This window comes from Eleutherodactylus coqui, chromosome 13, assembly GCF_035609145.1.
Source record: "Eleutherodactylus coqui strain aEleCoq1 chromosome 13, aEleCoq1.hap1, whole genome shotgun sequence".
Classification (NCBI taxonomy): domain Eukaryota; kingdom Metazoa; phylum Chordata; class Amphibia; order Anura; family Eleutherodactylidae; genus Eleutherodactylus; species Eleutherodactylus coqui.
Genome location: NC_089849.1, coordinates 110,665,917 through 110,690,112, shown reverse-complemented (window position 1 = coordinate 110,690,112; position 24,196 = coordinate 110,665,917). Strand labels below are relative to the sequence as shown.

Sequence of the window (24,196 nt, the reverse complement as noted above, 5' to 3'; positions counted from 1 at the left end):
AAACATGTTCAATAACTGAGAAAGAAAAATTATTTGACCAAATATAACTAAAAATTTAAATGTTCTCCTCCATGTGCTTAATTTTGTCTTGAGGTACAGTTTTGAAAGTCTCCTTCTGTGCTTCCTGTATGGTAAATGCACAGGAGGAAAATTAACCCCAAAACCACCCTGTATGCAGGTAACCCTAAAGGGGTTTTCCAGACAGTGCTGGCTGTCGGTGCCGGGATACAATGGAGTTTGTGTAGAAGCCGCTGTTCCGACCCCAGTGTAGTGACATGGAAATCAATGGGACCCAGCCTGCAATTACAAGCACTGGCCACTACACCGGGGTTGGAACAGCGGCTTCTACTCCGAACCCAATGACAGCCTGGAAAACACATTTAATATTTTATACGTTTTTCAGATGTGCAGATGATGATTGATGAGCGCTAACTTTGCTTCCTATAGATTTCATACCAGTGCTATTAAAGCTCACTTTGTAATTAAAGTGACCCTGCAGTCCTGGACAAAGATGACCGCACCGCATCATTAGTCTAATGATTGACTCGTGCTGCCCACACGAGCAGTGATGGCCGGTCAGATCAGCATGTAGTGTCTTAGACTACCAACAGTCGTCAGAAGCTGGTGCGGCCATCTTTGTTTGTCCAGGTCTAGAGGGTCACTTTAGTCTGCTCCGTACAAAGAGAGTGCTCTCATCATGGCACTTGTGCTGCACAAAAATGGAATTAATTTTACCCAATCACCAAATAATTCCGTACAAACAATAAAAACAAAACACACACAGTCTTGGTTTGACATTAAAAAATATAATTGATATGCAAGACATTTCATTGGATTGGAAATAAAGGTCATTATTTCCTGTTGTGTACATTGGTTTCTCTGACATGGCACAAGCCGCAGTATTCACCACTCTAAGATCCATACAACATTTCATGGCCAGAATGATTATGACCTATTAAACAAGCCCTTCAGTAATAGAAAACATTACTATTTGTCATGGATACCATGACCCCAGTTACCCCTCGCAATGCATTATATGGCGCTCCGATAGGAAAACAACTAAAGAAAAGGTTAACTGGAACGGGTAACGGCAGGTTTTTTTTTTTGGGGGGGGGGGGGGGGAGTGGGGGCATAAAAATTGTGTTTCTGTAGAAAATTTAAGAAAAAAATTTGATTGCATTAGGACGAATTGTGCTAATGGGGAAATACAAGTAACTCAATTTTTAAAAAAAAGTAACATACTATTTTGCTATTATGGGGTCAGAATTAAAAAAAAAAAGGTGAAAACAAAAAAAGCTGAAATTAATGGAGCTCTTGGGGTAAATTCACTCACGGCAGATTTATTGCAGAGGTTTCTGTAACTGAAAATCAGTCCCATCCATCTGAATCTGGTGGTTTGGACATCGAGTACACGGAAGTCTACAAACACCATTCAAATGAATGGAACAGTGGCTTTATGGGAGACCCAATGCATTGCAAAGCCCCTCGGTCCACACGAGGGCTCCGTCAGCGCTACATGGACTACTTCTATACATCCTGAGGAGTACATTGTACAGAAAGGGTTTGGATTTAGTACCAATCTCATGCCAATACAAAAAATACACCTGCCTCAATTCAATTCCACAGGTCAGAATACCCTCTGAAGTAGTAATATATATGCAAAAATGTATCCTTAAATTACGTCCCCAAACTGTCCTCCATGAACCGGGTTACGATCCCCTCCAACTGCATCATCCTAGTGTATTTGTATAGCATGCAGCCCTTCGGCCGGATTCACACGAGCGTATTCGCACTCGCAATATGCAAAAAAAATGCAACCCAACAAGTTCATTCAAATGTGCGTATTTGGCATGCGCAATTCAGTCGCACGAAAAAAATACGCAGCATCCTCTATTTTCCTACACGGGGAAAGAGAACACTTTGAACTCATGAAACCATTGGCCATTTCAACGGCTGAGAGCATTGGTGCATTTTTTTTGCACGCGTAAAAAGTACAGTAAAATATGCCGATTGCGCAAAAACCCGTGAAAATGCGCTTACGCTCGTGGGAATCAGGCCTTACCGAGACCAGAGTCTTTCCTCGGTCCGGCCTGCATAAAATCATTCTTCTGTCAATCTAACTACTTGGCTTTAAAATGAAAAACATTAGATAAAAAAGTAACATATATATTATATAGGAGGATGACATTTTTCACACAGCCACTCCAAAATCATTGCTTAAAAAATAAATGGGGGGGGGGGAAAAATTAAATAAAAATGTTCACCCTTTCACCAGCAAAGCCCTATAAATATTTGCCACCGTACTTTACCCAGATCACACACGCTTCCTCTCAAACACAGACCGAAATCAGAATACAGAACATAAATAGTTTTCCAAAAAGAAAAAAAAAAGTGACAAAACCTACACAGAAAAATATCTAGTAGCACCTAGAACCAAAACAAAAATGTCTAGAATAGGAAACCTAAATTGCTATGAACCCATACGGCAGCAAATGGGTGACGGAAAAAAAAAAAAGTTATCCCATTCCTGTAAGACGCATCGGTGAAACTCCTGCGCTGACAGAGAAAGACGGCTGTGGCAGCGCAGGAGTTAAACATTTGCATTTAAAAGGCCAACACAACCAATATGGAGTCCAGTTTTCCCAGTCCCATGATGCGTTTCTATGGGTTATTTAAGCAGCCACATTCAGCCGCCCCACGTCCTGTAGGAAGAGAAGTCCATGCGTAGGATGAGAGAGGGGGGTCACTTGCATCCGTTTATTCTCCAAGAACCAGTTTGACGAAGGATGCCACGTCCGTGTTCTTGGATGCATGCAGCAGAAAGAACGGGTGTTGCTGAGGAAAGATAGGTAAAACTTAACATTTACAACAAAAACACATGAAAATGATTTTAAAAAAAAGTTATGGGCTATGATCTAAATTGCACCTGTAAGCTCTCCCGTTAGGATTGTTTTAATTAAAAGGGGTCGTGCAGGCAGCGCCTGCTGGGATACACGAGGATCAGAGTGGAAGACGCTGCGCTGACCCCTTTGGGGCGCTGCCTGGATAATCCCTTTAACCCCTTAGTGACAGCCCTATCGTAAAACTACGTCCTGCTATTGCAGGACGTGTATGGAGGGAGGTAGCGCCGCTATCTCCCTCCATACAGCGCGGGCATCAGCTGTTTATTACAGCTGACACCCGCGGGCAATAGCTGCGCTCGGCCGTTCGCGGCTATTGACCCTTTAAATGCCGCTGTCAATTCTGACAGCGGCATTTAAATCCCCTGAACGCTGTTTGGGGGGCTCGCACGGCCCCCCCGCGGTGAGATCAGGGGAGCCGTGCAGGTGTCATGGCAGCCGGGGGCCTAACGAATGGTCCCAGGGCTGCCTTAGCAGACTGCCTATCAAGCCATCCACACAGGGTGGCTTGAAAGACTGCCTGTAAAAAAGCAGTATGACGTAATGCTATAGCATTACGTCATACTGCAGGAGCGATCAAAGCATCGCATGTTAAAGTCCCCCAGGGGGACTTCAAAGTAATGTAAAAAAAATAATCAATAAAGTTTTTTTAATTGTTAAAAAAAAAAAAGTTATAAAAGTTTAAATCACCCCCCTTTTGCCATATCCATTATTAAAAAATCAAAATCATAAAATAAAAATATGTATTTGATATCGCCGCGTCCGTAAAACTCCGATCTATTAAAGTAGTGCATTATTTTTCCCGCACGGTGAACGTCGTCTGAAAAAAAAAAAATAAGGAACGCCAGAAATACACTTTTTTAGTTACCCTGTCTCCCAGAAAAAACGCAATAAAAAGCGATCAAAAAGTCGTATGTATTCCAAATTGATACTATCGGAAACTTCGGGACATCCAGCCAAAAATGAGCCCTTGCTCAACTACGTCGACGAAAAAATAAAAAAGGTATTGCGCGCACAAAATGACCGCAGAAAATAATTGAAAAAATTAAATATCTTAAAAAAAAAAAAATATAAGTACTACAGCCAAAAAAATACTATACAAGTTTGGTATCGTAGCAATCGTACTGACCCATAGAATAAAAATATCAGGTCATTTTTGTTGCAGTTTGTGTGCTGTAGAAACAGGACGCACCGAAAGATGGTGGAATGTCGTTTTTTTTCCATTTCTCTCCGCTAAGAATTTTTAAAAAGTTTTTCAGTAAATTATATGGTACAATAAATAGTGCCATTGAAAAATACAACTCGTCCCGCAAAAAACAAGCCCACATACAGCGACGTCGATGGATAAATTAAGGAGCTACGATTTTTTAAAAGGGAGTAGGAAAAAACTAAAATGGAAAAAAGCAAAAAAGCTCCGTCACTAAGGGGTTAAGAGTATGTTTTCTTAGGACTCTGGGTTGTGTTGCTACTCTGTTATTCCTTCTGAAAAGGTACAAATAAACTGACAAGTAGGCGTTACCATTCCCCATCTCAGTTGCACTGTCCAAAAGTGCTGGTCCTATTGACAAGGAGAATAGTAATGTCCAGATGTCAATTTATTCATATATTTCTGGGAGAAATAACAGAGGAACTGTACGATAAAAAAGTTCTAAGAAAAGATTGCACAGTACAAGTATTTTATGGTAAATGGAAGTACTGTATTTTTCGCTTCATAAGACATGCCCCCCTTCCCCAAAGTGGTTGGTCGGAGGAGTCAGTGCATCCAATAAAGTGAACATGACGAAATTTGGACTGGCTGGCAGCTGTATGAGGAGAATCACTTGTCCTTCTCACACAGCTACTGGCCGAGACTGCGTACATAGCAGGGGAGCCCGTACAAAGAGCTGATTGGTGGGGTGGGGGAGCAGTTCCCTCCGGCACTTAGTAATCAGCTGCTCATACGGGCGGCTCCTCTCCCCTGATAAGGATCGCATGTCATTCGCACATTCCGAGGCGGTACTACTGCTCTTTATTCCACCTGTAATACCTCACTGCCCGGTCTGGGTTCAAAATAATACTCAAGACGTTTGACGCTGCGCTTGAATGGAGCTTTGAGTCAAAGTGGTGGGCGGCACACGCCCCCGCCCCCTTGTTGACTGACAGCTCTCGCTCTATACACAAGCAGAGAGAGGAGCCATCAGTCTTGATGACACGGGTGAGGAGAGCCCGATGCGGCCCGCCTCTGACTAGGAACTCCATTCCATCTTGGCATCGAACTTCTAACGCAGCAGTGTTTCACAATAAAACATACATGGGCCGAATGGGCACATCTATATCGGGCACATGCTGACAATTGTTCAAGCAGCAGGGACTTGGTGACTGGCTCCCTTTAAAAGGGAACCTGTCAGCTCCTGTGAGCCTCATAAACTAAACTTATGGGCTCTTAGAATAGGGGGTGCCGAGTCCAGGGTTGCACTCACCCGCGTACTTGTTCCCCGCACGATGATATCTGTTAGAGAACTTCATTGCAGGACAATCCCTTTAAGAATGGGAGCGGTTCTCATGCATACTCACCATAAGCTCTGCGTAAGTTGGACGCTCTTTGGAATTCTTCTTCAAGCTGTGAAGAGAACAAAGTTTCTATAAAGATCAGGAAAAGTTCCATGCAGCACATACACATAGTAGATACGGTCCTTGGCCGCCATGACACTGGGCTCCCTCCACTACACATCTTCCTTAATTAGGCAGGCTCTTCTGACCCCATTGTTAAAAAAAAAACATTTATTGGGACAACCCCTTAGCCAGTTTATGTAAGGCTTTGGTCTCCCTGCCCCACCGGCCTACTAGCTGTCCTCTCTCCGTATAGACTGGTGCAATGTGGAGCTCTGAATAGGCCTGGGCCAGGTGCCATCCGGGGGCTGGAGATGGAACGGGAAGCCCCTCCCACTTTTTGGGTAACCTTAAAGGGGTATTCACATCTCAAAATGATAGCTTATCACTGCGAGGTCCCATGATCACCATAAGCTAAGATTATGGGCTCAAAAGATAGAAGCTTCCAAGCCTGGGGTATACTTTTTGGACTTATCTGCCTCCCCATCCCATAGGTGTCTGGCCACTGCCACTTAATGAATAATCTCTTCATTCCATGTGTATACATAAATATTGAGGCCAGCATGCATGAGTACATGGAATGAAGAGATGCGTCCGATGCAAGCACCTTTTCAGGTGGACAGCGAGGGAATGGGGAGGGAGGCGAGTATAAAGAGCGCACCCAAGAACTCAGCGGCCCTTGTCCTGGGAGACTGTAAACTTAGTTTAGAACTTAACAGGTTCCCTTTAAATGAAGTCGTGCTGCAGTTTACAGCAGGTGGAGGGGACATCGCTGATCATAAATTAATGACATGTCTTAGTATTAGGTTATCACTTTACAACATGGGAATCTCTCTTTAAACTGGTCACCAGAATTTCTCTTACAAAGATGGCCGCCAATCCCCACCAATCCGAATATAGAGACAGACTGGGATAAGACTCTTAGGCTACATTCATGCGGATGGATGCCAATGAAAACGATGTCAGAAAGCTGTGTATTTAACGAAGATTTACATTTGTAACCGCTCCGGATCTGCACATGGACTAAACTCAGTTCAACATCGGGAAATCTCTGTGTGGATTTACTCACATGGAGTCACAGAAGCGAGGGTGCATTCACACGGGTGACGAAATCGTGCGAGTTTTGTGTGTTGTGAGACACACCCATTGCAAATAATGGGTTGTATTTTCGTGCATTTACATGGGTGATTTTTCTCTCGCAGCCATGCTGGGAGACACGAAAGTCGCAGCATGTTCCATTTTCATGCGAGTTTTGCAAGAGACTAGCGCATCCAGATGTGCGGTCTCCTGGACCTGTGCTGTGCGAGGTGCGCTCAAGAATGTCAAGCGCAACTCACTGTCCCCCGCGTGAACGCACCCCGACATGTCATTTTTTATTTTCCTGTGACACGAGTTTAAAGTCTGTGGATAGTAAAATCCCCATTAATGGGGCCTTATTTGTGCCGATCGCGCTGGGGATTTGATGCAGAATCGGCATGGATTCAGAGTCAATCCCGCAGTGAACACGGCCTTAGTCTTACTGCGTTGGAAAGTTAGACGCCGGGAGGGATGAACATGTCAATGGCTGATTGTAAAGGAGTTTGAAAACAAATGCAAAAGTAGACTATTTCTCCCTGAAGTGTCCACACCCCAAGACAAGACACAGCATCAAGCGGGGTCAGAGTCGCATCCGCTCCAGCGCCGGCTCATCACTTCTCACTGCGAGAACAGAAGTTATCCATCCGAAGTCCGGATGTTTACTGCGATTGCTTCCGGCCTAGTGATCTTAGGGAAACTTTCCAGACAGACAATAACAAGACAGGTTGCATCAAGCACAACCAGTAAAACATGAGCTTTTCCATTAATACAAGCAAGGCCTAAGGGATTCCTGCAATCTAAGGGGAAGCTTCCTGATAGTCTTCCTGCTCCTGCCGAGTGGTAAATACATTGCTCATGTTTACGGCATTAATTTGTACGTGCATGCAGTGTTAAGAATACATTTAGATTACAGATCACCTAGTAGTGCCCAATGAATAGACAGTACTGCAACCGCACTTCAGCATGTCCACTATTAACCCCTTAAGGACATGGCCTATTTCGGCCATAAGGACGCAACGCTATTTTCAAAAGCCATAACTTTATTTTTCCATTGACAAGGCCGTAAGAGAGTTTGTTTTTTGCGTAGAGAACTGTAGTTTTTATAGGTACCATTTTTGGGCACATATAATGTATTGTTTATAACTAGAGATGACCGAACCTACTCGTTTCGAGTAATTACTCGATCGAGCACCGCTATTTTCGAGTACTTCCATACTTGGGTGAAAAGATTCGGGGGGCGCCGAGGGGCGGGGGGAGGCGTGGCGGAGCAGGGGGTAGCAGCGGGGAACAGGGGGGAGCCCTCTCTCTCTCCCCCCCCCCCCCACTCCCCGCTGCAATCCCCCACTCACTCACGGCACCCCCCCCGAATCTTTTCGCCCGAGTACGGAAGTACTCGAAAATCGCGGCGCTCGGGCGAAAAAGGGGCGTGGCCGAGTAGGTTCGCTCATCTCAATTTATAATCCTTTTTTTGGAGGATGGAGAAAGAAAATACATTGATCCAGCCAATTTTTAAAGGGTTAAATCCAGCAGCATAAATGATATTTTTTTTCCTGCGGTTTGGTACAGTAACAATGATACCAAGAACTTTTTTTTTTTATGTTTTTCCACGTTTGCACAATAAAACCCCTTTTTGGGACATTCTAACTTATTTTTTAATGGACGGAGCTCTGTGAGGGCTTGTTTTTTTGCGTTACAAGCTGTAGATTTTATTGGTACCGTTTTAGCATACATACAGATTTTTGGATCACTTTTATTGCCTTTTTTTGAGAGGCAAAATGAACAAAAGTACGCCTCCCCAAAATTATGCCTTCATTTGTTAGTTTTTACATTTTTTGCTATAGAGGACAAATCGTGTGTTCAATTTATTGTATAGGTTGTTATGGATACGATGATACCAAATATGTGGATTTTTAAAAATTGTTATTTTATACAAATGGGGAAAAGTATGCAAAAAAAAAGGTTTTTAGTTATTTATTTTATATTTTTTGTGTCCCTGTATGGCTTGAACCATAAAAGCTACAATCGCTATGATAATGCATTGCAGTACTTCTGTACTGCAATGCATTATCGCTCCTAATAAGTGATCACAGGCCATAACAGCCTGACACACCAGTGTATGGCGCCCTGTTGCCAAGACAATCTATTGTCCCTCCGCGATTACATCACAGAGAGAGTGCACTCCCTCTGTGGACCCTTTACATGATGCAATGTATATTGATCATGGCATGTAAGAGGTTAATAGCAGGGATCAATGTTCTCAGTGATCCCTACAGTTGTAGCGGGTGGTCAGCTATTAGTTACAGCCAGCTCCTGCTACGGGGGGTGGGGGCGGGGGTGGTGAGTGCTCATGATCCGCTGGACGTAAGCTTATGATTCAGTTGCGTTAAGTGTCCCCTAAGCTAGGATGTCAACTTACGTCCTGTGGCATTAAGGGGTTAAAGAGGTCTGCAATCTGTCTGCAGCAGCCGCTCTCTGCCATCAGTACAGAAATGAATGGCTGAAGACTTTCATACATTCGGTTTTCTAGGGATAAACTGGCCAGCATCGTTACGTTAGGCTGTCATCTGAACTAGCACAGCAACATGAGAGGGGAGAAGGGGCGTTCAACATCACTGCTGCAGCTTCTAAATGGTCATCAGTAATCATGGCACCACTTGCCCCTCAGTCATCCATGCCTCTTCCCCTGGGGAAGCATGTGGGACATCTTCCACCAATGCAGCCCCCAAACATTTCACAAAGTTTAATGTGTCTGACAAGTTGAAGCCCCCAATTGCTCGGATAACACTATCTATTTCAGCCAAATGACAAATGATATCACGTAAATGCATACAAAGCTGCACATGGCCAGTAGAGGGCCAATCTACAAGCATGTTTCACTTTGAACGTCTTCAACTCTTCCTTAAAGTACATGCCGGAGAGCTGCTTGCATTGTATGGGGAACCTATATTCAAAAATGTGGCAACAGATTCTCAGTACATATAGCAACAAAGACAATATAAAAGCCTAACATCTTGGATTTACACTGCAGTCGTAAGGCCCTTTTACATGCAACATCACTGAAAATTTGTTTAAACGGCCGAAAGTGAGCGATAATCTTTACATGTAAACGTGGGAAGTTGTGCAATATTCGTTTAGCCGGGATAAAAATAGTCGCCAAGCCGTTCAAAATTTGCTCCATTTGAATGGAAAACATTCGGTATTTTGAGCGGCTTGACAACTAAACAATGTACTCATTGTGTTTGCAATGTTTAGACAATGGAATCCTGCCAGCCAGATAATCCCTCACATGAACACAAGCCCACCTGAGCTAACAACTAGTTCTCCTTCTACAAAGTTTACTTTAGCTAATGAGGATAATAGCGCCATTATCTGTACGTGTAATTTTATGCAAAAATTTTGTCAATTTGTTCAGTCGTTTCAGTGATTATCTTTGCGTGTAAAAGGGTCTTTAATTATAAGAATAATTGTTCTTTTCTTCTACTCACCACTTTGAGGTAAAGTCAACAAAATCTGCAGAAAACTTGTCCGCAGTTAACTGTGGCGATGGCTCCTCCACTACTTGTTTGAGTTGCTGGAAAGGAGTTCCCCAGGAGTCATAAGGAAACCGCAGAATGGCCAGCTCAATCTAAAGAAAATAATGACATCATAGGGCAGGGGTCAGGGAAAAAAGTGATGACGGAACAGAATACCACCAGCTGCCACTAGGGTGGATGCAGACCTGCGTTAGGGTCAGGCAGCTCCGTTTCTGGAGGAGAGAAACAGAAATAAAACAGGAAAAAAAACTAAAATTTGCTTTTCCCCCCATTGAGTTCAGAAGATCGGAAAGCAAAGGGAAAGGCTTCTGTTGGGTTACCTTTTTTTTTTTTTCCAACAGGTAAAAAGTGCAAATCTGCTGCGTTACTTTTCCATAAAAAAAGAATAAAACCTGACAAAAAAGAAGCAAACAGAAGTCTTCGCGATTTTGTGAAACCCCTATTTACATCAATTGGGGGGGGGGGGGGGGGGGGGGGGAGAGAAAAAAAACAACTCAAAAATGGAGCAGACAGACGAAAATCCAGAACTGACCCAAACACAGATATGAAAGCGCTCTTAGGGTGAATGCAGACGGCCGGGTCTGATTCCGACTGAGATTCTCGCAGCGGGATGCAACCCTGTGCCCCTGCATTGACCTCCGGCTTACCTGTCCAGCGTCTTCGCTCTGTGGATGTGCCGGCTGGCGCACAGCCACACATGCGCAGTGCAGAGCTGGCGCGTCAGCGATGACGCCTCGCACTGAAATAGGATATGCCGCGATTTTGTTATATAAACCAATGCAATCCTATAGAAAAGGGCGCAACGGCTGAAATTCCACTTGAAATCTCTCCACGGAATTTCCTTCTGTGTGCATTCAGCCTTACGTATGGATTTTACTGCAGCCGTTGCCATATTGTTGTAAAAGACGTATTTGTACAAAGAATCAAGAGGTAAAAGTATCATAACGAAAAGACAGACTGAAAAGGGGAGGCAGGAAAATACACAAGTGTGGGACTCTGCTGCCACCGTGTGGTGAAAGTCTGTCACCTCATGCTCACTGAAGGGCATTTCCTATTTATTCCAAATCCCCAAGCACCAAGGATGGGAGGACAAGATTTCTTTATAAAACAAAAATGCAACCGGCTAACATAATATAGCATAAAAGTAACTAACAGGGAATGATAACTAATGTGATGCTCTAAGGTGATGGCTAGCAAATGTCATCACTGTAGGATTAAAGAAGGGGATGGCATGTCCTCCAACAATTTTTTTAGATTGAAGGGGCCACAATGCTAAATGAGCAGAGCCATGTTGCACTAACAAAGAAACTCTGCCACCTACTTTTATGACCCAAGCTTATGGGCTAAAAGTACGTGACCCGCTGAGTCCGGGAATGTTTGTGTTCTAGTTACCTCTCCTGTCATTCCCCCGCTGTCAGTGCTGGAAGCTACCGCTCAGTGCATTGAGCCGAGTGCTAAGTAGTCCACCGATTATAAAATTACAATGGACAGGCTACATAGCAGCACCACTCAATGCATTGAGCAACAGCTTCCAGGACTGACAGCGGGGGAATGCGTAGTAAGAACTTACATCCCCTACTTTCATCCCATAAGCTTAGCTCATAGGGCTAAAGGTAACAGATTCCCTTTACAAGTAGGTGGTCAGGCAAATGCTTTGTCCCTTTCAATCGATTATGTACCAAGTCTGTTCCGGACATTTATCGCAGCAATTCCCAACCTTACTACTCCTGAACAAGTCTCAGTGATGCCTGGCGGCTCAGGAGGGTCAAGGAGGCTAAAGTCAGCAGTCTTCCTACTTCCATTCGGTGGGGAATCCCTAAGCAGATTGTGGTGGTAAACTCCTGATCTGCAGGTTACAGTCAATAGTCAGCAGGGTTGTTTTTTTTTTTAAGAGGGGAAGAAGGGCAATATTTCTTAGGGCAAACTGACTGCCTGTGCCTCCAAATAGTTAACCCCCAAGACTTGGGGATAGCAAAACAAAAGCATGTATTCATATTACAAAGGAGTTAGGCTGCCTTCACATCTGCATGGGAACCTCCCGTCGGAAGTTCCGACACAAAATACCGGAAGCAATCGTCCTGTATGCAGCGCTCATTCTTCTGGTAAAATGCCGGTCAGCTGAGTGGAAGCCGAACGGACGCCATTATAGTCAATGGGGTGCGTTCAGCGCTGTTCAGTTCCATCATAAGACAGATTCATTCGGGCCAGGAGAATCCCCCTTATGGCTCCCCGAATGGAGCAGAAAAACAATTGCCGATGCAGATGTGAGCAGCTTTAACGAGTTACATTAAATTAGTTCAAACCATATATGCTAATTTATGATAAGTGGAAGACACAGACCCGAAGCCCGAGGCTGCACTACTGAGGTTTGCCGACTACAACATGGCCCTTAGTTTCAGCTAAACTTACCATAGTAATTCCCAAGCTCCAAATGTCAGATTTGACACTGTACCCTTTCTGATTCAGCTCCGGGTTTATTCTTTCAGGCTACATAAAAAGGTAGAGAAAGGGTCACAATAAGACAAGACCACGAAAATCGACCACGAAAATCATCAGCATAAGGAGTCCCTCTTCTGTCGGTTCACTAAAACTAGAAAGGGACTGAACAAAATAGTTATTTACTTTTGAGAAAGTTGGTTGATGATACGGCGGTCAATAGGCTACCAGAGAGTTTGCCACCTGACTTCCTATCTGGCTTGTTACGGACGGACCGCCCGCCTCCATTCACAGTAAACAGGAGTCGCTCAAACATTGAAGGGGGGGGGGGGGTTCTCTCTTATTCAGAACTCTTGAGGTACTACCCAGAACTCTAATAAAATCGCGGGATTTCCCCCAAATTTTTTTTACACATAACTGAAATTTTTTTGATCCGGCATTTGAAAATCAGCGAGAACTTTGTAAATATTGGTTCTAGAGCTTCGAGCATTGAGAGTTTTCTTCAGAACTCTTGAGGTGCTACCCAGAACGCTTATAAAATCGTAGGATTTAAAAAAAAAAATTATTTACACAAATCCGCATGCGGCCGCTAATCACAGGATTAGCCAGCCATGTGGACAATCTCGTCCACACGGGACGGCAAATCCGCGCCACAGCGGCGGCTTCTGCCGGCTTAGATGCAGTGGATTTGCCGTCCCATGTGGACAAGATTTCTGAGAAATCTCGTCCACATGGCTGGCTAATCCCGGGATTAGCGGCCGCATGCGGATTTGCCGCGGCGAAATTCTGCACAGAATTTCTGCGGCAAGTCCGTCCCATGTGAGAACCCAGCCTTAAAAAACTGATCATATCAAGCAAACATGGAGTGGGAATAGAAGTGAAATAAGATGAGAGAGAAGGAGAAAAGGAAAGAAATGAAATGAAACCATGTGGTTAGGTCCGGAGAAAATCAAAACTGGTTCCAGATCATCCAGATAGAGGCACATTTCTCATGTCCTAGTTCGTCTCTGGCACTGAGCTCTTCCATATCTTTCAGGTGATCTAAAGCTTCCAACCACATTATTCTAGAGGGAGGTGAGGTGTCATAGATTTCCATATTCTGGGGATTATCTGTCGCATGGCCAGTATAAAAAATCTGAGTAGGGAGCTTTTCAAATGTGCCACTGATCCTGGGAACATAGACAGTAATACTATTTCTGGCGTAAAGTGGATCTGAGTTCTGCATACCGTGGAGTAAAGAGTGTTGATCTCCTGCCAGAGGGGGCGCATCAGAGGACATGACCACCAGAGGTGAACAAATGACCCTCTTTCCTATTGGCATCTCCAACAGGTATCCGGATACTGGGGGAATATCCTGGCTAGTTTCACTGGGGTCTGGTACCATCTTGTTAGTATTTTGTAGTTTAACTCCTGCATCTTGCTAGAAACCGACATTTTATGTGACAGGATGTATGATTTTTTTTTTCCAAGACTCCTCTGGGGGCGCCACCTAGTTCTCGCTTCCAATTCCTTTCTATGTCTTTCCCGCAATTGCGCGTGTCCTCCTCAACCAACATCTGATATAAAGTCGATATTGTTTGTTGTTCAAATCCCGCGATTTTATAAGAGTTCTGGGTAGCACCTCAAGAGTTCAGAGGAAAACTCTTAATGCTGGAAACTCTAGAACCAATATTTACAAAGTTCTCGCTGATTTTTAGATGCCGGATCCAAAAATTTCAGTTATTATGTGTAAATAATTTTTCTGGAAATCACGCGATTTTATAAGAGTTCTGAAAAAAACTCTTATTGCTCAAAGCTCTAATACCCATATTTACAAAGTTTTCGCTGATTTAGTAATATCATTTTTGAAAGTTAGCACCGCAGAGATACATTTGTTGATTTTTTTGCCTAATTCGCTAGAACTATTTTTAAAATTAATTGGGAACTCTAGAACTCTTTGGGGTGCATCCAGAACTTATAAAAAATTAACTTTTTTGAAAGATGGGGTGCCGACTTCACAGAGGTGAAGTTCTACAAGATAATTAAGACAACGGAGGACAATATGCGGCTACTAAAGGACCTAGATAAGCTGGGGGCTTGGGCAGAAAAATGGCAAATGAAGTTCAATATTGATAAATGTAAGGTTATGCACATGGGCAGGAGAAACCCAGAGAGGCAAAGTTGGGATTATTTACCCTGGAAAAAAGACGGCTAAGGGGCGATCAAATAACAATGTATGAATACATGAGGGGACAATACAAGGATCTCTCCCAGGATCTGTTTATACCCAGGACTGGACGGTAACAAGAGGGCATCCGCTACATCTAGAAGAAAGCAGGTTTCATCACCAACATAGAAAGGGGTTCTTAAGGGTGCCTGCACACGAACGGAATTTCCAGCGCGTTATTTTAGGCACATTATCTGCCCCAAACCGCAGCCAATATACTCCTATGAGGATCCGCAGTTGTCCCCAGACGGACGGATTTGTATCGCGTTTTTTCACGTGCGTGAGAAAATCTGCGACCTGTTCTAATTTGGGTCGGATTCTGCGCGTGAAGCCTCCAATACAAGTGAATGGGTGCGTTTTTTCACGCAGTACATCCGCAGTGCAGCTGCAGATGGAGTCACTGGTTGCTATGACTACAGGAAGTAGGCATGGTAGGAGGCGTCCCAACACACAGCACAGAGCTTCACAGGCAAATTTGTAGAGGGAGATAGGTAGTATTTCTTGCCAATGCAGGATGTAAGAATGCAAAATCTATAGTAATGAATTCCTCTTGTGAATTTTTTTGCAGTGACTGAAATAAAGTCACGCTGGAGAAGCGCCTGAAAAAAGTTACATGGCCACAAAGGCCGAGCGGGTCGGATCCGGCAGCGAGAATTCTCACCGCGGGACCCGACCCGAGAGCCTGCAGAGACGAGCGCGTACTCACCCGCGCCTGGCGGCCCCGGCTCTTTCATGTGCCGGCTGCCGCGCAGCCGGCGCATGCGCAGACCGGAGCCGGCGGCCGGGTGAGTGCGAGCCCCGCACAAAAATAGGACATGCCGCGGTTTGTTTGCCGCGCGAAATGTCGCGCGGCCAAACCGCGGCCGTCTGCATAGGAGTGCGTATTGTAATGCACTCCTATGCAAACTTTCAGTGGCAGAAATCCCGCGGGAAAAACCGCCGCGGGATTTGCGCCCGTGTGCAGGCGGCCAAAGACATCTGCTCACCGGGTGAAAGCATGTTGCCAGAATAATTTAACGGTGCTCGCACAAGCAACAGGGACAAAACGGAGTCTGGGTGTTGGTTTTTAAGCTGTTTTCCAAGGAATGGGCAGTTCTCTAGGGGTTGGGTTTACAATAAGGGGTGTCTGCTGGTTTTTCTGCGCGTTTTTTTCCGCAACACATCCGCGCGTGATTTTTCACGCATCCGCACCTATCCGCAAGCACATTTAGGTACCATACGCGCGTGAAAATCCGCTAGCGGAATCCGGAACGCTCGTGTGCAGACGGCCTTAATGTAAGAGCAGTGAGTCCTCTGCCTAAGGACGTGGTGATGGCAAAATCCATAGAGGAGTTTAAGAGGGACTAGACGTCTTCCTAGAGCGCTATCATATTACAGGATATAGACATTAAATAACCTGCAGGGCTGTTGATCTCGGGATTATTCTGACTAACATTCTGGAGATGGGAAGGAATTTTTCCCCCCAAAATGGGATAGCTTGCCTTCTACCCCATTGTTTTTTTTTTTTATTGCCTTCCTCTGGATCAACATGAGGGAGGTGGGGGGGCTGAACTGGATGGGCCTTTGGCTTTTTTCAGCCTAACATACTATATTTCAGACAGTCGCATGGTTTTTAGTTCTGCTAAAAATCAAGTGACTCCGACAGGCGAGCCATTTCTTGTCCACCTGTACACCGGATGATTATCGCCTGAATTCACCGTTTCCAGCGAGAATTTGGGCAATAGTCACTTTGTGTAAAGGTACCTTAGGGCAGGGGTCACTGGTGAGGTACTTCGTAATTGTTGATGAGGCACAACTGGGGAGCCAGATTGACAGAAGGGACTATATACTGCAGAAGTCTTTGTACGGTTGCAGCAATCTCAAATTTAGTATCATACAGAATCCGTCTCCTTTTGTCTGTATTTTTTATTTCAAACTTCTTATTGAAGGTTTTATACAATAGCAAAAAGGCAGAATAGCCAGCAGAATCCCCCCCAGGGGTAACCAGTAAAAAAGGTTGACAGGAAACAACAACTGACTACATAACAACCTACAGATATTATCAAGAGGGGCTGTTAGAGTCAGACTAGGGAATAAATAGTCAGGATCAAAGTTGACAAGCCGACTCTCTTGGGACCACCAACTTAGAAGATATCATCAGGTAAGTAATAATCTGGGAATTTGTTGGCCAGGGGTGCAAAGTCTTCATGAAGAGGTCTATTTTATTATCTCTCATGGCGGATGTGCTTCATTTAATACAGTAAGACTGACCATGACTTTTTTGTAACCCCCTTTAAAAAGGACACTTTTCAGACAGCTATGCTCATCTAACAGCCTCTGTAGGTCTCATTAGTCTTGAATGATTTAATGAAATTTATATTACATCTTCCCTGCACTCAGACCGCTCTCAGATCTGCAGCCAGTGTGTAAGCAATCTCCGCCTCTCCTAATGTTTTATTTACAGTACTTTGCAAGATTTTTTTTCACACCTGCCTAACACTTCTACAAACTAAGGCCGCCTGCACACGGCAGAGCCGCATTGCGTTCTTCTTTTCCAAATGTTTGTTTTTTCCATGCAGTTGCTAGGCAAGGACGCGGGTACGCACGCCCGATTGCGGAAGGGCCGCGAGTTCAACGACGTCTATTAACTTTAATGGAAGCCATCCACACAAAAATGGGGCATGCTGCGATTTTACCTCCGTGAGCAAAAAACGCCATTGAATCCCGCTCGTCTGCAGGAAGAATCAATTTCCCATAGCATGCTATGGACAGTATTAACGGATCCGCGGTGCAGACATCCACAGCAAAAATACGCTCATGTGCAGCCGGTCTAAGAATTTTATTCAAAACTAGAAATTTATTCTGCAGTAGGATAACAACCCCAAACATACAGCCAATGTCATTAAGAATTATCTTGAGCGTGATGATATCAATCCAATAAGAATTGTGCTGCTTTTCATACAGCAGAAAGAAAAAAAAAAAGAGCATAACAGGTTAGGTAAATAAAACATCAGAAAAGGCAGAGACTGTGTACACACTGACTGCAGGGGAGCTGAGCTTGTGAAAACAGTCCCTCCGCCACAGCTAAGAAACATCCTTCTGTCCTAGTTGCTAGAGAAGCTTAATGCCTAATGACAAGCAGTGGATTGCAGAGCGGCTGCACTTCAAACTTCATTTACAGCAGTAAAACAACAACAAAAAAGTATACAACATACGTTGTCTGAAAAGTTAATGTCCCCTTAACATCTTTACATGCTCGCCACACTTACCGCCATATAGGGTTTGCAACCAGCATCCATTGTTTTGGCTACAGAGTCCACCAAATATCCACTGATTCCAAAATCGCACATCTTCACCTGGCCCTGCTTGTTGATGAGAACATTGGAGGGTTTCACATCTGCAAAAAAAATATATATATTATTTCTGCAAAATGAGAGCAGTGTTCATGTATGGATCAGGGTTATAGCCCTAAAAGCTGCTGTACCCCAATGTCCTCATGACAACGCTTCCTGGTTAGGCTCCAGCCTCATTCAGGCTTGCCATAAGGACATAATGTGGATCCAAAGCTCTCTCAATGTTCAAGCTCCAACTGGCTGGCATAGAAGCAAATATGTATGTATCCACAACGATCTGGATCCACAGTAAATCCTTATAAGAAGGCTGAGCAAGGGCATCTCAGGCGGCGAACACTGTCATGGGGACATAGTATGGCCGATGCAAGCGCCAGGCGCTAACACCACTTATAGAAAATAAGTTATAAGAAAAAAATGTGATCTTTCCAATCCTCTATGTATCTGGCAGCTCGCCTCTAAAAGCTTCTCCTACTACTACACAGCTGTAGCGCTGCACCCTGGGCCTGTACTGCATGCGTCCGCATCGCTAATCTATTCCCTACGTAGTTATGGACTTTCCTTCATAGGAGATTATTTACTTGTGAAGGACGCCTTAAACAACATAGATGCACAGATTTTTGCTACGATGGGATGTTCCCATGCCCCAAAACAGAAACTTCTATAAGTTGGGCCGCCTGCACATGGCAGAGCCGTCCCCGGCAGCAGCGGCGTCCGCGCATACCTGCATTCTTGAATGTTCCTCTGTACTGCCGATGGTTCGCACGGCTCACCATTAGTCATGCACAGTACAGATTTTTTTTTTAGCCCTCTGCTTTTCCCGCGGAATCCGCAGCCCGACAGCAAAGTCAATTGTGGACTGGCCCGAGAGTCGAACAGCTTCCGTTGACTTTAATGGAAGCCGTCCATGCGGACATCACAGGAAAATGGAGCATGCTGCGATTTTTCATCTGCGAGCAGAAACCGCAATTGGTTTTCCGCTCGTGTGCATGAAGAATCTTTTTACCATAGCATGCTATGGGCGGTATTGGCTCCAGAATCTGGAGGCAGTCTTTCACTCCGAATTCCTTCCGCAATCCAAATCCGCCCTTGTGCATTAACCCTAAGGACTGTTTCACATCGGCATTGCAACTTCCGGTCGGAGGTTCCGTCACAAAATACCGGAAGAAAAAGTGCTGCAGCTGAGCGGAAACCGAACGGACCCCATTATAGTTCATGACCAGGGTTCTCTGCTATTCAGTTCCGAACGGAGTAGGAAAGCGGAACCCTGGGTGCAGGTGTAAAAACCACCCGAAAATGGTTATCTACAAATTAGGGGGATTCCCATTTTTATGCTTAGAAAGGATCAGCGGGGACCCCAATGTTTGGATCTGCACCAATCAGCTAGTTATACAGGGAAGATGGACCAGGGCACCAGCAGGACGCACAGAAGTGAGCGGGACCAATAGCAGAAGACAGCAGAAAAGGCATCCAGCATCTAAGAACTGCTGTAAAGGCTTGAAACACGCCGGACAGTTGCACCATTGTATGTCCTTTTAACCCTTTCCAATCCACTGTCTGACCATTGAAGACATTATGATTTAACCCCTTGAGTGGCGGGTTTCCTACCACCCTGTCGTGCCCACCAGGGCAGGTTTTTTTAAAATGGTCTAATCATTGAATTTCAACTAATTTTGCAGTTGCGTCTCAAGAGCCATAACTTTTTCATTTTTCCATTGACACGGCCATATAAGGGCTTTGCTTTTTGTGGGACAAGTTGTGATTTTTTTAAACAGGGGGGAGGAAAAAAAGAAATGGGTAAAAAAGAAAAAAAGGGGCCATGTCATTAAGGGGTTAAATAATGTATTAACTTCCTTTTCTGGGTCATTACGACGCATGGATACCACGTGTGATTATATTTTTGATTTTTTTACAAAGTAAAGGGAGACAAGTGTTTTTATTATTTTTTTTTATAATTTTTTTCCTTTTTTTAAAAAAATTTTTTTTTGTCCCTTTAGGGGACTTCCACAGGGACCCATCAGGACCCCTGATCACATTCCGGGGGTCTGATGGTGACAGCCCTTTACATGCTGCAGTGACAGCCCTTTACATGCTGCAGTCACATAGACTGCAGCATGTAAAGAGTTAACACAGCAGAGATCGGAGGTTTTCTCTGATCTCTGCTGTAAGAGCTGGTACCTAGCTGTCCTCTGACAGCTAACAACCAGCTCTCCCTGCCACAGAGACCATCGGCTTGCTTCTGACAAGCCGATGGTCTCTATGGCAACCTGTAAACAAAGCAGGAGGTTGCCGGCATATCGGCAATATCTTCTGCTGGTTTTTCAAAGCCCTTGCACTGCTCTGTGTGGGACTGTGCAGGCAGAGCACACTATCACAGCTTGTGGCATTGTGCTCTGCAGCTCCCATAGTGATACTTAGCCCGGAAATCTTCCGGGCTGTATCGCTATGAGCAGTGGAGCTCGTCCCGGAAAGTTTCCGGGCGTGCCACTTAAGGGGTTAAGGCTGTACAGCTCTGATGTTGGAAGACATCCGTTGGGGTTCTCTTACTGTATATTACCAGCCTCTCCACTGTCGGAGCCTATCCAACGTGTCACCTCATGCAGTACTGGCTTTAGCCAGCAGATAGCGCCGTTGTATAATGGCAGAAAAAGAGTAAGCCCCCTAGGAAAACCACGATACAAATTGGATTGGAAAGGGTTAATATGTCTCAATAAAGCTGTGATTTTAGCCGGATCCTTCTCTTGCTGCAATCAGCTAGTTATCTTCATCCCAGTGGATAAGGGATAAACTAATCTTGGCAGAACACTCGTAATACTTGTTTTCTCGCTCAACATACAGTATACAGACATAGCAGCGGCACGGCTCTGATGCAAAGATAGAGGACAATAAATTGTGGCTACTCATGGTAAAAACCATTCAAGTTTGCAAAGTTTATGTTCTTGTGCCCCCCCCCCCCATACCCAGGGAAGTGAGCGTACAGATGGAGGACAGAAAACAACCACAATTATATTGACCATGTAGAAGGAAGATTGGGATGGACTTACTAGCCCACGTCCACAATATACTGAGCGTGTCCACAGTGGACTGCATGATCCATTCAGCAGGATACTCCTTTAACCCCTTAAGGCCACGGCCTATTTTGGCCATAAGGACGCAACGATTTTTGAGGGATTTTCATCTCCTCTTTTCAAAAGCTAGTTTTTTTGGTTTTTTTTTCTGTCGACGCGGCCGTATAAGGGCTTGTTTTTTTGCGTGGCGAACTGTTGTTTTTATTGGTGCCATTTCTGGGTGCCTAGACCAGTGTTCCCCAATTACAGTCCTCAGGGACCACCAACAGGTCATGTTTTCAGGATGTCCTCAGTGTTGCACAGGTGATGTAATTATTGTCACTGCCTCAGACATTGCCACAGGTGTTCTTACCATAGGATATCCTGAACATGACCTGTTGGTGGTCCTTGAGGACTGGAGTTGGGGACCCTTGGTTTAGACTATATGGTAAAACTGTTATTTTTTTTTTTTATGATGGCAGGGAGAAAAAACGCATCAATTCAGCCATTGTTTTTTTTTTGTTTTTAAGGCCGCCTGCCGACGGGCGGAAATTCCACGGCAGGATTTCCGCCGCTGGAAGCCTGCATAGGACTGCGTTGACAAACGCAATCCTATGCACGCGGCCGCGTTTTGGCCGCGCAAAATCTCGTGCGGCAATCAAACCGCGGCATGTTCTATTTCTGTGCGGGGCTCACTGCCCGGCCGCCGGCTCCGGTCTGCGCATGCGCCAGCTGCCCAGCAAGCCGGCATATCAAACAGCCGGAGCTGCGGACGAGTACGTGCCGCTCTCTGCAGGCGCTCGGGTTGGGTCCCGCAGCGAGAATCCTCGTCTGCAGGCGGCCTAAACCACATATTTTTTCTGCAGGTGGGTACGATTACTACTATACCAAAATATTTTTTTTTTTTTGTTTTTCTACTTTTCCACAATAAAACCCCTTTTTGGAAATAATTTTTTTTGTCCTAAATCGCTGCATTCAAAGTCCTATAACTTTTTTTTGGGTTTTCCATGGACGGAGCTTTGTGAGGGCTGCTTTTTTGCACAATAAGCTGCAGTTTTTATGGGTATAATTTTGGGGGTACATACAGCTTTTCTGATCACTTCCATTGCATTTTTTGGGAGCAAAATGAAAAAAATACGCAACTTGCCTCACTTTTTATGTTTTTGTTTTTTTTTACGCTTTTGCCATGCAGGATAAAAAGTGTGTTTCATTTATTGTGCGAGTTGTTATAAATACGACGATACCAAATATGTGGGATTTTAAATTTTTTTATACTAATATGGGGAAAAGCACAAAAAAGGGTGGGGGTAGGGTTTACATTTTTTAGCAGTTTTTGTTTACACTTTTTTTTTTTTTTTTTTTTATCCCTGTAGGGAACTTGTACTATAAACGCTATGATAAAGCAATGCCTTATCACTTGTAAAAGCGATCATAGGCAATGGCAAAGCAGGACGCCTGTAGCTGGCGTCCTGTTGCCATGGCAACCAGTCAGCCGTCCGGCGGGAGTCCGATGAGGTCACAAAGGGAGCGTGCTCCTTCTATGAACCCTTACCACGCCGCGATCTACACTGACTGATTGATAATGCATGCAGTACTTCTGTACTGCAATGCATCGTCACTCACAATAACCACTGGCCGTGGCAACCCGTCGGCCCTCCGCGATGACATCAAGCAAGTGGACATTTCCAGTCAATGCAGTAAACATGACATACCTGGGAAGTGACTTACCTCTATGGATTACAGAGAGTTTACTATGTAGATGTTCTAATGCTCTAACAATCTGTACAGAGAAACAAAAAACGTAAGAATAAATAAAGTGCAGACCGCTTTAAATAACGGGGCGTAACGGAGTCACTAGCAAAGCTAAACAATGGCACCTAGAGGGCTATCATATGTAAAATGGCATGCATTACTCCTGGCCAATCAGAAGCACCAAGATGGGTGGCTCATGTCAGTGCTGTAGCCATGGAGGCAGTGAGACGGCATGTGTCGCCACAAGGCATGGGAGATTTGGGGTTACAAATTGACTTTTTACTAAGTTTTTGGGCCCCAATTTTGAAACTCATGAATAGGACTTATGCCGATACCCCGCTGACCCTCTTGCTGCTTGCCCATGGGGAACCACAAAAACAGATGGATTACTTTGTGACAAGTGCATCGGGCTACTTACAGAAACTGCTATTTTGCCCAGGATATCTTCTGGGATTGTCAAGCCTTTGTCTATCACATTCTTGTAGAATTTGTCCAGTGATGTGTCCATAAGTTCCATGCAGATCCAAACATCGCCCTGCCGGCAAGAAGAGAGCGTATGAGAAACACAAGACATACTGGGAGGTCAGCTGGCCTCTGCATATATGGGAGATAGCTGAATGTTTCTTCGAGTATTGTGCTTATGAATATGTTGCAATTCACCAATCAACCATAACATTAACCCTTTAAGGAAAAGGTCCTCTTTTTTTTTTTTAATTTCCGATTTTTCTTCCCAACTTAAAAAAAAAAAAAATCATAATTCTTATTTATCCATAGACGTCGCTGCATGAGGGCTTGTTGTTTTTTGCGGGACGAGTTGTATTTTTCAATGGTGATATATAACGTACTGAAAATCTGTTATGTGTTATTTTGACAGATCGGACTTTAATGGATGTAGTGATACCAAATATGTTTTCGGGGGGGTATTTAGATTTTTTTTAGTGTATATATGGCAAAAGGATTTAAAAAAAAAAAATTAATAAAACTTTTTTTAAACCGATTTCTACATATTTTTCAAATTTTTTTTTTTAGCCCTTATGGGAGACAAGAACTTGCGATGCTTTGATCAGTCCTGCAGTATGATGCAATACCATAGAACTACATTATACCGCAATCTGACAAGCCACGCCACGGGCATGATTTAATAGACAATCTGCAATGGAAGCCCTTGGGGATTACAGAAGGCTCCCAGCTGCTGTGGCAACCATACGGCACCCTATGATCTCACCGCATGGGGCCCATCGTAACCCGCAAATTTTAATCTGTGGCATCTAAAGGGTTAACAGCCACGGTCAGATCTAAGAAACAGCCAGCAGCTGCATTGTATGGA

General features: G+C 44.4%; 1 protein-coding gene across 2 annotated transcripts in view; it reads right to left on the bottom strand.

Moving 5' to 3' along the window:
* Positions 1-786: 786 nt before the first annotated feature.
* The window catches only part of MAP2K6 (mitogen-activated protein kinase kinase 6), a 100,246-nt gene continuing 76,836 nt past the window's right edge, over positions 787-24,196 (bottom strand). For both annotated transcript variants that reach the window (XM_066586232.1, XM_066586233.1), the window contains 7 exons: positions 23,288-23,404; positions 22,846-22,897; positions 17,990-18,117; positions 12,509-12,586; positions 10,052-10,191; positions 5,454-5,499; positions 787-2,835 (listed from right to left, as the gene is read on the bottom strand). In XM_066586232.1, the coding sequence (XP_066442329.1) occupies positions 2,758-2,835; positions 5,454-5,499; positions 10,052-10,191; positions 12,509-12,586; positions 17,990-18,117; positions 22,846-22,897; positions 23,288-23,404 (639 nt within the window). In that variant the 3' untranslated portion in view covers positions 787-2,757. The remainder of the gene's footprint in view (positions 2,836-5,453; positions 5,500-10,051; positions 10,192-12,508; positions 12,587-17,989; positions 18,118-22,845; positions 22,898-23,287; positions 23,405-24,196) is intronic.